The sequence below is a fragment of the Vidua chalybeata genome, chromosome 15 (genome assembly GCF_026979565.1).
Source record: "Vidua chalybeata isolate OUT-0048 chromosome 15, bVidCha1 merged haplotype, whole genome shotgun sequence".
Taxonomy (NCBI): domain Eukaryota; kingdom Metazoa; phylum Chordata; class Aves; order Passeriformes; family Viduidae; genus Vidua; species Vidua chalybeata.
In genome coordinates, this window is record NC_071544.1 from 13,874,656 (window position 1) to 13,892,580 (window position 17,925).

General features: G+C 47.8%; 1 protein-coding gene across 3 annotated transcripts in view; it reads left to right on the plus strand.

The window, feature by feature from the left end:
- CYFIP2 (cytoplasmic FMR1 interacting protein 2) overlaps positions 1-17,925 on the plus strand; it is a 50,603-nt gene that overhangs the window by 9,510 nt on the left and 23,168 nt on the right. For 2 of the 3 annotated variants that reach the window (XM_053956662.1, XM_053956664.1), the window contains exons 5-21: positions 666-767; positions 1,444-1,625; positions 1,940-2,036; positions 2,693-2,821; positions 4,178-4,282; positions 7,082-7,173; positions 9,998-10,115; positions 11,548-11,667; positions 11,974-12,099; positions 12,922-13,088; positions 13,346-13,493; positions 13,828-13,981; positions 14,510-14,666; positions 15,411-15,507; positions 16,060-16,136; positions 16,997-17,105; positions 17,414-17,533. In XM_053956662.1, coding sequence (XP_053812637.1) covers positions 666-767; positions 1,444-1,625; positions 1,940-2,036; positions 2,693-2,821; positions 4,178-4,282; positions 7,082-7,173; positions 9,998-10,115; positions 11,548-11,667; positions 11,974-12,099; positions 12,922-13,088; positions 13,346-13,493; positions 13,828-13,981; positions 14,510-14,666; positions 15,411-15,507; positions 16,060-16,136; positions 16,997-17,105; positions 17,414-17,533 — 2,100 coding nt within the window. The remainder of the gene's footprint in view (positions 1-665; positions 768-1,443; positions 1,626-1,939; positions 2,037-2,692; positions 2,822-4,177; positions 4,283-7,081; positions 7,174-9,997; positions 10,116-11,547; positions 11,668-11,973; positions 12,100-12,921; positions 13,089-13,345; positions 13,494-13,827; positions 13,982-14,509; positions 14,667-15,410; positions 15,508-16,059; positions 16,137-16,996; positions 17,106-17,413; positions 17,534-17,925) is intronic. The other variant, XM_053956663.1, reaches the window with a different exon arrangement.

Genomic DNA, 17,925 nt, shown 5'->3' on the forward strand with positions numbered 1-17,925 from the left:
TTACTGAGCTGCACCAGAGCTGTCAGCCCCATCACAGCCTTCTGGGAGCAACAGCTGCAGACAAAACCAGAGAAGGGCAGCAGGATGCCCTGGGCAGCTGGTGTTTTCCCTGTAAGGTTGATAATGACTCCAAGTAACTGTTTTGGAAGTGAGATGGATGACAACTGAGTAAGTCCTTAAATTTAGCTTCCCAGGAGCCCAGTGGCAGTGACTCAGTTCATTGCTGTGAGCCACAGACAAGCCCAGTGATTTTTAATGGATCCTCTACAGAACCAGAATAATCCCAGCGAGGCTCTGGCAGAGCTGTAACCTGGTGCCTTGTGTGTCTTGCAACACAAATCTCAGATAACTTCATGCTACAACATTCCCACATTGTACAGCAAGTCCAGACTCAATATTGCTTGTGTTGCATGCCAGACAAATGCATTAGGAGACTTTTATCCCCCAGAATCAGGATTGTGCCTTTTTAGAATGCACGGAGAGAATTTCAGGTCTTAAATATCCCCTTTTGATTTCACCTGTTGTATTGAGAACCAGCTCCTTCTCAGGTCCCACTGTTGTCCTTGGGTGGGGACAGGACTCCAGGTGAAGCAAAGAGAAGCCACAGTGACCCACAGCTGGCTTAGAAGCAGATGCTGACACAGATTATTTTCTTTGCAATGCAGGTGAAATGTAATGAACAGCCAAACCGAGTGGAGATTTATGAGAAAACAGTGGAAGTCCTGGAGCCAGAAGTCACCAAGCTTATGAAGTTCATGTATTTTCAGGTAAGTGGTCAAGGAGAGAGGCAAAAATAATCTATTTACTTTGGTGTTAACATCCCAAGCAGTCCTGTGCTATTCTTGCCTGCCAGGACAGCCCTCAGTAGGTCTCTCCCTTCCAGCCACCTGAGCAAACACCTGAAACCTGGGTGAAGGAAAATCTGCTCAGCCCCAAATTCTTCTATACAGGCTGGGAAAGAGCACACCCCTTCTAGTTCATGGAGACCCAGAGTCCCCACTGTTTGGAGCTAAGGATGTCACTTCTATTTTTCGGGGATGTTGACTGATGTGAAGAGCTGATTGTCCATTGCCATGTTGCAGTCACAGCTGCTGAGGGCTCCCTATCACCACCTGCATTACAACTTGCTGAAGCTGAGATTCACAATCATTTTTAGGTTTTATAGCCTGTAAGGCCCTTTATGTCCCACCTAAAAAATGCAGCCTGATTTTGCAGAACACCCCACACTTGGGGCAGGTGCAGTTGGAGAGCTCGAGCCCCTTTCTCCCCTCAAGCACTGAGCATGTTTGTCAGCAGTGATTTGTAACAGTGCTTCATTGCATGGGAACAGCAGAGAGGAACCTCAAACCCTCCATCCCCAGCCAAAAAATGCTTTTTCAAGGAGCTGCTGGGGGTGGAGGGGGTTCCCCTGGTGGTGCATGACCCTGTGCCCCTGCCCTGCAGCGCAAGGCCATCGAGCGGTTCTGCAGCGAGGTGAAGCGCCTGTGCCATGCTGAGAGGAGGAAGGACTTCGTGTCCGAGGCCTATCTCCTCACTCTGGGCAAGTTCATCAACATGTTTGCTGTCCTGGATGAGCTGAAAAACATGAAGTGCAGCGTGAAAAATGATCATTCTGCTTACAAAAGGTGAGAGGGGACAAAGTGGCGGGAATGGGGACAAGACTGTGCCTGGTCTGCAAGGGAGCACCTGGTCTGAGCAGCAGTGAGGGCAAGAGGATATCAGGGCTGGAGATGGGGTTTCTGTGCTGTCCCAGGCTCTCTTTGTGAATTTAGGCAAATCTCTGAGCCCTGTTGTGTTGCAATTCCCTCTTGGTGAGTAGAGCTGTGATGCTGGGGGCTCTGAAGCTGCAACATTGCTGCAGGTCAGGCAGGGAAGGTGGGTGGTGACAGTCTCACACTGGCTGAGTGACCCTTGGTGATGTTGGATTTGTCCCTTCCAGAGCTGCCCAGTTCCTGAGGAAGATGGCAGACCCCCAGTCCATCCAGGAGTCCCAGAACCTCTCCATGTTCCTGGCAAACCACAACCGCATCACTCAGGCAAGTCCCTTTTCTCTGAGCCACTGAACCTTTCATGAGTAGAGAGGAGCAGTGATCTTGCTGAGGCTGACAGCACCTCAGAGCAGGCTGTGGCAGCAGCTGTTGGGTCTTTGCCGCTGACTCTGTGGTCTTTTGGTCAGGCTGTGTAATTCTAGCAATGTCTCCTCGTGTCATCATGGGTGGCTTTGAAGGTCTCTATGTTAAGACAAAGATGAAGGTCTAAAAGATGTAAGAAGAGCTCTGGGAGGTGAAGGTTCTGCCAGAACTCCATCCCCTGCGGCTGCATGGGGACTGCAGCTCAGCCCCCATGGCCCTCCACACTGCACAGGCTCCATTGGTTCTGCTAACCAGTTAAAATATTGCACAGAGACAGGAGTCAGACAGTTTGCTCAGAGGCACCCCCTTTTACATTTCATTGTCTGATGTTTGGGTGCTGTGATCAGTCTGAAGAAAAGTTGTCCTGCAGAGGAAGGTTTTTTTTTTTTTTTCCAGGTGGTACTGTAAGCTCAGTCTTCTGCTGGTAAACTTAAGAAATGTATACAAATGAGGTTTGAAGGAAACTCTTATTGTTCTACTCTTAATCCTTAAAATATTTTCTGCCTGGTTTCTGCTGTTCCTCTGCCCATGTGGATAATGTGGCTTCTGTTGTGTTTCAGTGTCTGCACCAACAACTAGAGGTTATCCCTGGCTATGAGGAGTTGCTGGCTGATATTGTTAACATCTGTGTGGATTACTATGAAAACAAGATGTATCTCACCCCCAGTGAGAAGCACATGCTCTTAAAGGTGAGGTTGGGCCATGCTTGTAGGGCTGGGTGCTTGCATAGTTTCACTGTTGTTTTAGTAAAATGAAATTCACTCCTAGGACAACATCTCTCTTCAATTTCTTGATTTTTTTTGCTCCTTTGGGCTGACATGCATCCGTTTTCTGCAGAGACAGTGCCCTCTGCTCACACATGTTGCTGTGAGTGCTCTGCAGGCACTGCAGCAGCAAAGCTGCTTTGCTTCCTCTTCTTCCTGTTCCCTTTCTGATCCCTGTGGCTTTGTGTCCTCTGCTGTGGTACCTCAGTCCTCCCACTCACGTCTTTTTGTAGCTGAACAGGCTGGACATGAGTTGGAGATGTCCCACCCCAGTGCTCTGAAGTGACAGCTCTGCTGGGCAGTGCCATGAGCTGCCTCTGTTCCTGCCCTCACTTGGACCTTCTCCCATCAATCCTCTGCTGTCCTTTATGACCTTCTCCCTTATTCCCGTATAAAAATCTTCCTTCCTCTCTGTCCCTTTCCCCTTCTCTTCCCCATTTCCATCTCTGTTTTCCCCACAGTCCTTCCCAATGCTGCCAGCAGCTCTGCCTGCCTGGTACTGAGCACATGGTTGGGTGAGAGCACTGGTGGGTGCCCTACACCCTCCAAGGCTGGAAGGGGTTTTTCTGTTGTGCATGGAGGTGCAGGATCGTGGGCTTGACCTGTGTAACTGCAGAGGACATTGTAAAATCACCACCAACTTTGTCACCCAGAATTTTCTTCTCGATGCCCATTCCCAGCAATAATTCCCTGCAGAAGGCAGATGCTAGATGCTCCCCAGTTTGTTTTTCTGGCTGTAAAGAGTCCTCAAGATAAACATGCCAAAATATCTCTTTATTTGGTGTATTTGTCCTTGCTGTCAGTCAGTTATTGGCAATGATTGCAGTCACTATCACCATAAAAACTTCATTACAGTGGTGTGAGTCAGCTCAGGTTCTCTGAAGTGTGGGGAGTTTGACTCTTTGTAATGATTTGTACTGAATTAATGGGGGAGGGAGGGAAATCAATCCAGGAAAATATTTTAAATTCTTCTACAGAAGTAAACTTTTGCCTTCAAGTGGAGAAAACTTTTGGGTTGTTGTTATGTGGGGAGAGGAGGAACAAATAACTAAGGGAAGCATCCTGTGTTTTTGCACAGACGACAGAAGCAATCCACTGTGTGTCCTCTGCCTACCATGTGCATCCTGGCAGATACAGGCACATTTTAAACATTTCCTCATGAGGATCAGGTGGTAACAGGAACCTGAAATGGCCTTTCCTCATGCTGAGTGATGGAGAACTGTATATGACTTGTGCTGCTGACTTCATGCTGATGAAACCTTGCCTTTCCATCTTCTGCAGGTGATGGGGTTTGGCCTGTATCTCATGGATGGGAATGTCAGCAACATTTACAAGTTGGATGCAAAGAAGAGAATCAACCTTAGCAAAATAGACAAATTCTTCAAGGTCAGTGAGCTGTCTGTGTGAGGCTGGTGTTTATTGCAGACCACCAGTGGATTAATGGCCTGACCACTGGACGTGCTGCTAGCAAAAAGCAAACCACAGGGATCATTTACAGGTCCAAAAAACCCAAGGGTTGAGAAGCTATCTAGGCCAAAGGCTGAGGAATGGAATTGCTGTGAGCAGGCCTGGGCACAGAGCTGCAGCAGGGGTGAGGTGAGCAGTGCTGGCCCGCAGTGCCTGCAGGGCTGGGGATGCAGAGCAGTGCTGGGGCTGGCTCTGCTCCCGTGGGCAGCCAGTGGGAGCTGCAGCTCTGGTTGCTTCTGCCAAGGGCCAGAGGATGGAGAGGCTGTTTCATGGGTGAGGGGAGGATGTGCCCGACTGACATGGCTTCTGTCTCTTTGCACATTCCTGAGGCAGGTTTGCAGTCTCTGTGGTTTCAGGCCACCAGCAAACCTGGCTGGTTTGTGGGTGATGGTTCTGCTTCTCTTTCCCTCTGCAAGCTGCTGAGCTGAGGGACAGAGGACACAGCTGGCAGTTTTATTTCATGTATAAACTGTGCTCCCTGTAGCACAGGAAAAGCTTTTGGGGGAGTTTGTGTCAACTGGGACTTGGAGGTGCTCACCGAGATCTTCAAAGGGTCACTCTGTGGTTTGATGAACCCTTTTTGTCTGGTCCGATGTGGATTTTGGGGAAAGGACCCATGAAACCTGGGTGTTCCCATTGGCAGGGTGGGATGCAGCCACACAACCTCTCTCTGCTGAAGCACATCTGGCCATGGTCTGATCCACAGCTGGAGGCCAGGGACCACTCAGCACAGGAAAGGTTTGGCATAACCCTGTTGGTGGAGATCAGGGCTGAGAGCCCACACAGCACCTCAGGAAAGGTGGTGCCTCCTTTCCACTGCTTCTGGGCACAGGCTGGGACTGGGAAGCATTTTGGGTTTGGAGCAGGTCAGCTGCAGGAGGCATGGTGGGATCTAGCAAAAGACAAATGAGTTGGTGGCAAAGAGCAGGAGGACAGCAAAAGAATTTCCCAGATGGAGCAGATGGACTCCTTCCTGAGTCCTTTATTAATCTTTCCCCTGAGATGGAAAGATGAGTTTCTGTTACCAACACTTGCTCCAGATCCGGGAAAATGAGAAGGTGATGATTTGTGGAAGGGCACAGAGGGCTCCTTCCCCTCACTCTTCCAGCACGGTGGATTCTCCCTGGTACTTCCCCCAGAGGTGGGGTGAGGAGCCTGGGTGAAGAGATTGGTGGTGGTGTTGGATAGAGAATGTCTCTCTGCTTATTGCCCCAAGGTTTATGGGTGATGTGCTGGGTGTGTGCAGAGGAGGGAGGAGGTGAGCCCAGGCTTGATGGAAGGTTGGTGTGCATCCTCCCCTGAGCGAGTGGGGACCTGTTTACCCCAATTTCCACCATTTCCTGGGGACAGCCCCGAGAGCAGGGGGCCACAGACACCATAACCTTATGGACAGGGCAATGATGAAGTGTTTAAAAAAACCTCCTATCACTGGGGAGACTGCTCTGCAAAGGTGATTGATCACATCATTCTTCAGAGTCTTCTGGGTTTTCCCTGATTCAGCTTTGCTAATTCAACTAAATCTCTTAATCAAGCCTTCAGTGTAATCTGTAGAGTTTGGTCATCTTGGTGCATTCAGACAGGTTTGCTGGTCACTGAAAAATGCTGTGGGCCATCAGAGAATGAGGTAAAATACCTTCCATTGCATGGAGTAACTTTCTCTTTTCCAGCTTGGTTTCCTTTTGCACTTCTCCAGCATCTACCGTGGTCTCACCTAATCAGTAAAGTGCCACTCCAAACTATCAGATCTCAATAAGGAAAGACCAACTACTCCTTCACTACATCTGCTTATTGCCTTCTGATTAAATTTCTAGTGGATTGCCCGGGAATTTGAGTAGTGAAAATTAGTGAAAACTACCCCTTCATTTAAACCTTTTATGGACATGCCAGTGGGAATCCCTGATGACAGCATTACACATCCTGTGCACAACTCAGCCTGAGAAGTGTGTGATAATAGGACAGGGAATTTGCCCCCATCTTCCCTGAATTTTGGGGCAAGGCCTTTGTAGCTGGGTGAAGTTGAAGGTTCATATTTTATTGATGAGCTGTCAGTAGCCCTTGGTTGGATTTTGTTTGCAGGTGGAAGTTGAGTGAAGGAGGGACCTGTCTGAGCTTGAGGTATCTTCAGAGCACTTGGAATTTATTTCCCATCCAAAACCTTCTGAGATGTAAAGGGCAAGCAGAGCCATGTTACATTGCCTGTGTCTGTCTCTTCATGGAGAAGTTTTAAGACACATCACAAGCAACCACAGTGCTGAGTCCCTGGGGAAAGCTGGCACCTTCCTGGGTGTCCAATATAGCAACATGCTGGCTTTTCATCCCTCTCTTCTCTTGGAGGATTAGGCTGGGAGACAATAAGGCCTGCTCAGAACCACACTTCTCTCTTTTAGTTGTAAAAAGAGCCTTTCCTCTGGCTGGTTATAGCCAGAATGGTTCAGTGCTGGTAGCAGTGAGTCCAGGGCTCCAGAGCATGCACGGGGAGTGATTCCCTCCCTCACAGAAAGCCCTGTGATCATTCTCAGTCATCTTCTAGGTGTGAAATGACCCTGGTCCAGGTTTGCACTTTGCTTCAAACATCCTGACACTTTGCAAAGCTTCAGAGGTGCAGCATGCCTTTTTGGAGTCCCTTGTGCTGTGCTGGGGCCAGGATCTCTCTCTGTCTCTGTCTCTCTCTCTCTCTCTCTCTGCCATGTTTCAACCATATTTTGTTTTCTTTTCCAGCAGCTGCAGGTGGTTCCTTTATTCGGCGATATGCAGATAGAACTGGCCAGATACATTAAGACCAGTGCTCACTATGAGGAGAACAAATCCAAGTGAGTGCCTGCCATAATGTCTCTTGGCTTCTGTGTGTGTCCTGAGGGCCGTGGGGGCTGCGGCCCCGCGGGTGTGCCAGGCCTGTGCCCATGTGTGTGTGTCCCTGTGAGGTGTGAGTCCGGCGTGCCAGCTCTGTGTGCCCGCGTCTCCCTGCCTGTCCCTGCATGGGGAGATGGCCTCGGCGGCCCTGGGGGTGCAGCCAGCTCCCAAGCTCCGTGTAAGCATCCCCTGGGAGCAGGCAGGGCTGGGAGGGGGCTGGCAGCGAGGCAGGAGGAAGGAAGGGTGGCTGGTGCACGGCCTGGGGCAGCGCCGAGTGCGTGCGAGCTGTGTGAGTGTGAGCCGTGTGTCCCTGCTCTGGGGAGATTTTAATCCACAGTTTGCACCCCGAGGACAAAATCCTCCAGAGCATGAACACAGCAGTGGATCTCTGCAGTAGCCAGGGTGTCTCCTCTAGCTCAGGCAGGGTTCATGAAGAAGGACAGCAGCCATGAGGATTGAAGCAGAGGCTCAGATGCTCTGGAATTTAATGAACTGGAAAAGACTGAACGTGGCACTAACCACTGGATGTGGCACTCAGTGCTCTGGTTTAGTTGACGGGGTGGTGATCAGTCAGAGGTTGGACTTGATGATCTTAGGGGTCTTTTCCAACCTTAATGATTCTGAATATTGTGGGAGAATAGCAGGAGTGGAGAGTTCAGGAGCGGCCTGGGCTCACAGGCAATTTGCTGCTGCCATCACACGAATCCACACACGTTGTTTCAGTCACAGCGGGCACGTGAGAGGCCCCACTTGTGTTTGTAGCTTTGCATCATGCTCAGTGATTGCCAGGAGAATCGTTGTTAGGTTTGGATATCCTTGGAATAAGGTTTGCAACCCCTCGTGAGCACAGCCTGCCTGAACTGTGTCTGGCTGTAGTGGTGGGTGGCAGCCAGGCTTTCAGCAGGCAGTGGCCTTCCACCTGTGGGTCTGTGTTGGGTGGAAATCAGGTTTCTCTGGTGTCTGTGAGGAGCAGCCAGGCTGGGCTGTCTCTTCAGCAGGACAGGAACTAACCTGCAGTGTCATTGCTTCTGTTTGCTCGTCCCCTTCCACCCCGGAGGGTCTGGCTTCTCTGCCTGCCAGGAGCAGCCCTCCTCCCAAGAACTGGTTGAAAAGTGCCCATTAATTGTTCAGAAGACATTTGAAAACAATGTGGCTAAACTCCTGAGCAAAAGGTTCTCAATTAAAATTGGGAGAGGAAAAAAAAGAGAGGAAAAAAAAAGATTCTGTATAATGTGAATTTAAAGAATATTTTTGAAAACTCTTTTTAAAAAAGAGAAAAATTTTCTGAAGATTTGCTCCTTTTTATCCCAAATCATTCAGAAAGCACATTTCAACGAAACATGAAATGTTTCTCATTTTCTCATCTCAAAACCAAGGTAGCTCGTGGGCTGTTTTACCTGTGCACAATTTTAATGTCTGTCTTTGAAATCTGTCTCACCAGGTCTGTGTGCTGTACCGTACTAACCAATGTTTCTTCCTCACTCACTTGCCTTCCCAGCAAATTGCATGGGACTCCCAACTCTAACTCTGCCAAGGTGCTTCCATGTAATCCCCATTTCTTACTAATACTGTTTTTGTCACTTTCTCTCCCTCCTTGTCTCCGTGCAAGTGGAATTAATTGGTGTTTTTCCCGCATGGCGCTTTGTTTCTGCACTGTGGAGTAGGTTGTGTGTGGCAGGGAGGGCTGGGGCAGCCCTGGCCAGTCCTGCTAACCTGCCCATTGTCCAGTGGGCAGCACGTGGAAACGGGTAAGAGCCAAACAGGGGACTGGGGGAGGATGGATTTCACAAGGGATGACGTGGCCCAGCATTTCCAGGACCTTTTACCACCACCACAAATACTGGCAACAAGTGCAGTTAAGTGTAGGGATATGTGTATGCCCTTATCAGGGACAGGTTTCTCACCTTCCTTTTGTATGGGCAGTCTAAATTGGAGAAAAGGACTATCATAAGGTGGACAATCATTTAGAGGGGGAAAAAAGTATAATCTGAGCTCCTACATTGTGATGACAGAGTAAGACATGGGAATCTCACTGATAGACAATTGGTTGCACAAAACATTTTGGTGGAGCCATTCTGGTTCTATATCTGGGGCTTTTACAGGGAGAAAGAAGATATTAAATTAAATAGACCTGGTTTGTCCCATTCTTTCATACAACTGTGCCTTTGGAAGGGGAGTGCTGCCCTTATTTAGGATGACATTAATTACACTGTTGTATGGTACATATGGCTCAGTGCAAATGAAAATCTAGTTCAGGTAATCATATTCTGCTAATCATTTGTGCTCAGGGCTGTTCAGTGAGCTGGTAGCATGAGCCAGAACCAAAAACAATGGGAGGGCTAGCTCTTTGCAGAGCTTTTCTTTGCAGAAGAAGGCAGCACAACCCAGACCTGAAGGGAGGACCTCTAAGGGGATGGTTATCGTTAGGTTTAGCAGAAAGGATGCAAAGATGCAGGTCTTTGAAGTTCATCCTTCCCTGAAAGCTTGTCCCATGATGGCCTGGGAGTTTGCCATCTCTGCCCTTGGGGTAGGTGAGCCCACATGGAGAGCAGCCTTCAGGGTGGATGGAGCAGACACATTCAGACTGAGAGGTGAGGCAAGTGTCCCCATCCTGCTGTGTGAGACCACCCCTGGTAGCCCCCACACACCAGAGAGACGACACGGGCTGACATTTGCCATGAGGGTGGCATGCCTGGAGCACCTTGAAGCGGAGAGATCAGCTGTCCCTGGGGTGTCTGAGTGGAAGCTGTGTCCTGTCCTTGACACCGTTGCTCTTCTGCCCAGGTGGACGTGCACTCAGAGCAGCATCAGCCCCCAGTACAACATCTGTGAGCAGATGGTGCAGATCCGAGACGACCACATCCGCTTCATCTCGGAGCTCGCGCGCTACAGCAACAGCGAGGTGGGTACAGCTGCACCCTGCAGCCCGGCTCTGAGGTGGACTGCTGGAACCCTGACCGTGGGGAATTTTAGACTTCCTGTGCTGACAGTCTCTGACCCCCAAGAGAACACTGCATTGACCTGCAGCTGTGGAGAAAGCTTCCAAAATGAAATGGTAGAAGTGGGATCGTGGGTGTGGAGTTTGAATAGAAGTGTGTAATATCACATGGTGGAAAACTTAAGAGTTTAAGATTATAGAATATAGTAATATATATGAAGCAAGATGGAGGTTTTAGGGCAGAGGCTGGTCCTTCTTCTTTACCTTCTTCTTCACCACCTTCTCCATGGGTTTGGGTGGTTTTGTGTAATTGGATAAAAAAGTCCACATTGCAGGCACAGGTGGTTGGTTATTGGGTTAAAAGTAAAAATAATTGAGGTGTCATTTCTTAATTGGACAGTTCATCCTTAAAAGGCTATGTAGAAAGAGAGATATGTATCCATTTTTAGCTTGTTAGAGTTAAGTGCTGTAGAACTCACAGTTTGTGAGACTGTAACATAGATAAGAACTAATAAACATCTGAGTCCTAACTCAGAAATACCATCTCACACATTTAATCCTGACCTTGGTAAAAAGAAGCAAAGAATCCATTAGTGGACAAGCCTGGGACAGAGCAATGTGGCAGGACCATGGTCTGTCACAGATGTACAGCAAGGAGGGGTGAAGGACATGGGTGGAACAAACAGCTCTTGATGCAGCAATAAAGAAGCAAGTTATGAAAGGTACAAAATCACATGCACCAGGAGATGTACAGCAGCAGCTTCTGCTCCTTGGCCACTGCTTTGTTAAAATAAGCAGAAAAAAAACCTGCCAACTAAATGTTTATAATCAGGTAAAAGTCAGAACACCAATGACTTGCAAATAGGGCTTTTCAATTACACAGGCCTATCAGTCAGGGCTTTGAAGAAAGTTCACGAGGGCACCTCTGATCTTTTCATTACTGAATGCCAGTGCCCTCTCTGATGCCACTGGGGCTGTTTTTTGCACATGTGATTCTCATTCATCAGTGTCAGTTTAACAAATTGTAGCATTCTCAGGCGCTTTTTTTTTGGCATTTGTAAGAGCTTATTTGAACTTTAATCAGTAAAGGATTCTCAAGGATTTCAGTAGTATTAGACCATTGAAAAGAAATGGGAAAGTGGAATAAAAATAGTCAGTTATTTGCTCTGAGATGACAGGTCAGACTCATTTTTTTTGCAGGGAATAATTTGACTGCCTGTGTAAAAAGAGCCTTGCCACGGTCCTTTTTCCTGAGGGAGAGTTTATGCTTTACTCAATTCTAGCTTGGTCATAAGGTCAGGAATTTATTTCAGGTGGGATTTGGGAGAGAAATCTATTCACTGACTGAAGTCCCTGCAGCAAGTTGCTGATTGTAGCATGATGTGATTTCTTCCAGGTGGTCACTGGCTCAGGCCTGGACAGCCAGAAGTCGGATGAGGAGTACAGGGAGCTCTTTGACCTGGCTTTACGGGGGCTGCAGCTGCTGTCCAAGTGGAGTGCCCATGTTATGGAAGTGGTGAGTGCATCTCTGCATCACTGAAAGCAGTCTGGGAGCAACTAAAACTAATTCAAACAATGATGGAAATCCTTAATTTGCAAAGTTTTGACCACATCTTAACACAAGTTCATAGATGTCAAATGCTTGTTATGACTGGCAACCTCCCAGATAAAGAAAACCAATTAACTAAGTGATAATAAAGCAAAGAATGGCAAACTGTAGTGATGTCTAGAGAATGTTTTTTTGGCATATGGCCTAATTCAGTCTTTCTAGCCTATCTTCTTCCTTGTTGCAATATTGACATGGTCTCTTTCCATCTTCTAGTACTCTTGGAAGCTGGTTCATCCCACAGATAAATTCTGTAACAAGGATTGCCCAGGAACAGCTGAAGAGTATGAGAGAGCCACCCGGTACAACTACACCAGTGAGGAGAAGTTTGCCTTTGTGGAAGTAGGTGCCACTTGCACAGGAGTCAGAGCCAGTCCAGGCTGGTTTCCTGTCCATGTTCCTCAGGCCAGGGAAAGAGAATGGAAGGGTTTTCTCACCATACTCTGCCATGTGACCCATGTTAAGGGATTAAGGGTTCCCACATCCCTTAATCTGGCCTTTAAATTGCCCCTGGCCAGCACTGGCTCTGTCATGGAGCCAGCTGACATTGGTTTTATCAGACGTGGGGGGAACGTGAGCTGCTGCTTCTAGCAGCTTCTCACAGAAGTCACCCCTGTAGATTCCTACTCCCAAGATGTTGCTGCATTCAGTAGCTGTGCAAACACAAGAGATGCTCAGCCAGTCCCCAGGACACATCAGCTCTCAGCCTTGCTGTCTGTAAACAGTGGGAACAGTCCTCTGAGCCAGGCTCTGGGAGGCCCTCACCTTCCTCCTGCCTTACACAGTCCAGGGTGGTTTGGATGTTGCCCACTGTGCTGTTGGGCAGGGAAAGCTGTGCCCTGTGCAGATGCAGCTCTGTGCAAGCTGCACACACACGTGGAGCATGTGCAGTTTCCTGGGACTGTGTGGTATTAAAGATACCAAGAGATCAGGAGTAGAAACAAGGGACAGGGGCCATTTGCAAGAAACTGATGGTATAAATGCTTTCCTCAGCTTCTTGTGACCTGCAAAGCAGCTAACACCCAAAAATTAGCTGCCTGATCACCGGGCCTATGTTAGTTGAGTAGAATTAATTCAGTCCCGAGTTCTCTCAGTGCTGGATTTATAGCCCTCTTCACACAATGGAAAAACAGCAGGTACATCTGAGTTTAACTTTTTCTTCAGGTGATTGCCATGATCAAAGGGCTGCAAGTGCTGATGGGGCGGATGGAGAGTGTCTTCAACCAGGCCATCCGCAACACCATCTACGCCGCCCTGCAGGACTTCGCCCAGGTGACCCTGAGGGAGCCTCTCCGACAGGCTGTCAGGAAGAAGAAGAACGTTCTGATCAGGTCAGTCTGTCCCTGAATTCAGTGCAAACCCCATATATTTATTAGTGTTACACTTTGTAATACACAAGCACATGGCCCTGTGTATGCTCCAGTACACAAGCAGACAACAGTCCTTGGCCAGCAGCTCCTCCAGAGGTAACTTTTGGGCATGATCCCACCTCAGGTACCTTTCCTCTCGTATGTGCACAGCCATAGGTGTTTTCATCTTGAAGTAAAATCAAGCTTAAGCGCTGCTTTCCCTCTCCCCCCCACTCCAGTGTCCTTCAGGCAATTCGGAAGACGATCTGTGACTGGGAGGGAGGTCGAGAGCCTCCAAATGATCCTTGCCTGAGAGGTGAGAAGGATCCCAAAGGTGGATTTGATATTAAAGTCCCACGACGAGCTGTAGGACCATCAAGCACGCAGGTATGTGAATGTCTGTCTCCTGTGTGGGGAATTAATGATCTTAGAGCCATGCAGGAGTCTCCTACCCTGTGGATTAGCAGCTGTTTCTGTGCTCTGTTCCACAGAGTCTTCATGCTGTTGTGTTAAATGTTGCTTTGGTGCCTAATTTGTTGTATAATTCCCAAAGCCTCTTATTTTAGGGGCTTAATTATCTCTAACTCTCAAGGATAGTGGCTTATGTGTGCAGAGGGTGGTCACCACCTTGGAGACGTGTTACTTTTTTGTTCCCAGAACACCAAGGCCGTGTGTGATGGTGTCTGGAGAGTGGTAACTGCATGTCACCCTTTTTCCACAGCTTTACATGGTGCGGACCATGCTGGAGTCCCTCATAGCAGACAAGAGTGGCTCGAAGAAGACTCTGAGGAGCAGCTTGGATGGGCCAATAGTCTTGGCCATTGAGGAGTTCCACAAGCAGTCCTTCTTCTTCACCCACCTTCTCAACATCAGCGGTGAGATTATGGCAGGGGGAGGTTTGAACCCAGCCCTCGCATGCTCAGAAAGGCAAAAGCAGATCAGCTTTGCTCCTCATTGACATGTGCAGAAGATTTTCCTTGATTTTTCCCAAATGTCTTACTCCTGCCTGCTTCAGGCATGCTTCGGTGTAGTAGTTATGTGAACAGGGCTGTCAGCAAGGGCAAATAGCTGCAGGTGGTAGTTTATTTTCTAGGACTGGACTTTCCTTCTGTCCCAGACAAATTGAGCCACTGGACACAGAAGAAGTCTTCCATAATAACTCTGAGCCATTCCAGTGTTCTCCAGTGCTGGCCTTCTAGAGCAAAAGGAGTGATCCCTTCCTTCTTCCTGCATTACCAAGTGCTCAGGCAGCGTGGACACGGTCTGGGTTTAAAACCAGAGACATCCTAGAAAAGTGTTCCATACCAAAAGCAAGGCTGCAGCAGCTGCCTCCTGTGTCATGCCCTCACTGCCATCCCCAGGGGCGTAACGTGGTGGTAACATGGATCCCCTGTGCATTCCAGAAGCTCTGCAGCAGTGCTGTGACCTGTCCCAGCTCTGGTTCCGGGAGTTCTTCTTGGAGCTGACCATGGGCCGCCGCATCCAGTTCCCCATCGAGATGTCCATGCCCTGGATCCTCACGGACCATATTTTGGAAACCAAAGAACCCTCCATGATGGAGTAAGAGCTGATGGGCCCTGTTGGGACCGTGCACGTGCTGGGGTTTGGGATTTTGTTCAGGAAGAAGGGTAGGCTGGTGATGAGCAGTCATTTTGATGTGGGAGGTAAATAAATGTTCCTTGATCTGCTGTCACATGAATGGTGCTGTGTGAACACCTAGTTAGCAGACACAGGGGCGACTTCCTGGCACTGGCACTTCTTCATGTGTCATAAACAGCAGCTGGCAGCTGTTGGGATGTGGGCAGGACACGGTGGCACTGTCACCTGCACACAGCACTGAGACAGATGTGTCACCAAAGGGGGTGGGCCCAAGCTAAGCCACCTCAACTGTTTTTTTTTTATATGTGGGATAAATGATATGAGGAATTGATGTTCTTCAAGTGTAATCATCTTCATAATGTCTTCCTCATTAAGAAAACATGGTTTTCTGTTGTATGGGCATTGTCAGAGCACTCTCTGGAATGAGGGCATGGTGAAGGCTTTTTTAAGGGCAGAGATGAAGCAAGTGTTAATTGAAGAACTCATAATGAGCTCACTTCCAGGTCGGTTGTAGTAGGTGCTTCCTGCAGAACCCAGGAATAAAGAGGGATTATTTGAGGGGCTGCAGGAGGTGGCAGTGATAGGCATGAAGTCAGGGAAAAGCCAATTTTTTTGCATCAGGCAGGGCACAACATGCACTGGCTGCAGTTTATGCTGATAAGCTCCAAAGTTAATTTTAGATGTGGTCTGTGTTCTTGCCCTCAGGTATGTGCTGTACCCCCTGGACCTCTACAATGACAGTGCATACTATGCTTTGACCAAGTTCAAAAAGCAGTTCCTGTATGATGAAATTGAAGCTGAAGTAAGTTCTCTTCATCTTTATTGTATGGAAAAAGCTCACTGGGGTCATACTGCCCTGTTTGACCCAGCAGTTCATTATAGTCACCTTTATCCTGAAAGAAATATCCTATCAGACTGAGAAGTTTTCAAAAAGATCAGCATTTCCAGAGACCCTACAGACTCTCCTGATTAAGGGCTTCAGCTCAGCTGTACCTGTAGGGAACCATGGAAGCCAAAAGCTGTCAAACACTGGGGACATGGCAGAGCCTGATGAGCAGAGGGTTTGAGACATCAGAGGAAAAAGAGAAATTCCCTGAGAGGGAAGGGTGATTGAGGGTGGGGGACCAGGACCTGTAAGAACATGCTGAAACTATAAAGAGAGAAATGTAACTGCAATTTTCTGCTTACCTTCAGCACTGTGAGAAGTGCAGTGTGGTTTTAAGATAGTGTGACCTTTAATACATGTTTGTATTAAATGAAGGATCTCTGTTGGGTTGTATTGATCTTGAGTGTGTTGGAAGGAGCTGTTCTGTGCTGGTGACACCCTCACCATGTCTTGTTTTTTCTCCCCCAGGTGAATTTGTGCTTTGATCAATTTGTCTACAAGCTGGCAGATCAGATCTTTGCCTATTACAAAGCAATGGCTGGCAGGTAGGACAACCTGACTGCTGATGGTGACTGATGATATCACTGCATCCAAATTGTTGTTAACCAAAAGATTTCCCTCAGGGAGCAGCCACTGCAAGAAGACAAAACATAGATCATCCCTGTCCCCCAGAGCTGGCTGTCCATGTCAGACCAATGTAGATGAGGAAAATTAATTAAGGAGACACAGTTAAAAGTGAAAAAATAATAATTGGCATCCGGAGTAGCAGTCAGAGTACAGTTTGTGAGAGCAGCAGAAAAGCAAACTGAGCTTGTTACAGGCATGTCCTTGCTTGACTTCTGTTTCTGTACCAGGCAGAAGACTGAAAGCCTCCCATCTCTACAAAACAGGAATATGCACTTGTCCTCACCCTAGTAAAGCAGTAGGACTTGTTCTCCCTTTGGGGAGATAGAACCTTTGTGGCATATCCTCCTTACCAATTTAAAGGGCATGGATGAAACCTACTGAGAGTCTTCTTTTTGTGGCCTCAAAGATGAACCAATCTTCCTTGTGACTGCAAGTTCTGTCTCTAGGTCACATTTGGCCTTAGAGAAGGAGGACAATCACTATTGCCAACCAAATGTTCCCACAGCAGATCTTCAAGGAGGGAGCACACCAGGGGAGCCACCCAGTACTTAGCACTGATATCTTTCAGCACCTTTTTTTTATCTTTTTGAATGTTTTAGCCACAAAAGACAAGCAGGGCAGTCCCCAGATAACAACTACTGCTCTGTGATTTCGTGTGTAGAAATTTCTTGGAATTGAGAGCCAAGATTAAAAGAAGGTCTAAAACAACTCTGTAAAGACTCATAGAGAAGCTGATAGTGTACGTTTCTATTTTCCTGACACTGCTTCCCTTTTCCAGTGTTTTACTGGACAAACGTTTCCGGGCTGAGTGCAAGAATTATGGGGTGATCATTCCATACCCACCATCCAACCGCTACGAAACGCTGCTCAAGCAGAGGCACGTCCAGGTACAGTGCAAGCAGCAGACTCCAGTACTCATCACTCCTTGGTCTGTTTTCCTTTTGGTGGTGGAGGGCATCCTAGCTGAGATCAGCTCTGGGCTGAGAAGGGTTGAATCTGTTTGTGACACAAAAATGAGTTATGCTTCACATTTTCCTCATTCCTTCTTAAGTAATCTACACACAACCAAGGCACTTGTGCCACCACTTTCACATTTTAGCAGATTTAGAGGTTTGGGTTTAATTTGTGTGTTGAGTAAAAAATCCAATACCTTTTCCCCATCAGTATATAACATGCAAATCTTTCCTTTTGCCAGTTGCTGGGCAGATCGATCGACCTGAACAGGCTCATTACCCAGCGCATCTCTGCAGCCATGTACAAATCATTAGACCAGGCCATCAGCCGCTTCGAGAGCGAGGACCTGACATCCATTGTGGTAAGAACTTCTATTGACTCTGAGTATGAGCAGGGAGACTAATGCACTGCTGTGGATGCACAGTCAACTGTCTTCTGTTTTGAGTTCTCCTGCAGTAGGTTTCAACCAGTTATGTATCTTCCTTTATGCTGCTGAGTCTTTAGTTTAAAGCTGTTTATGCAGCTTTAATTGCATTATTTTCAGATCATTAAGTATCTGTGTAAATCATAAGGTGACAATCAGCAGTTAGACTTTGCAGAGTTCATATAAAGAGAGTCTGGTAAACTGGGAGAAGGAAATCTTGGCTTTAATTCCCAGTTGGATGAAGGTGGCTGTGACATTGTTCATGTATGTACAGGATTTGCTGTCTTTGATATGTTATAGGAGCATCAGAGTCAAGCAGTGTAAAATTA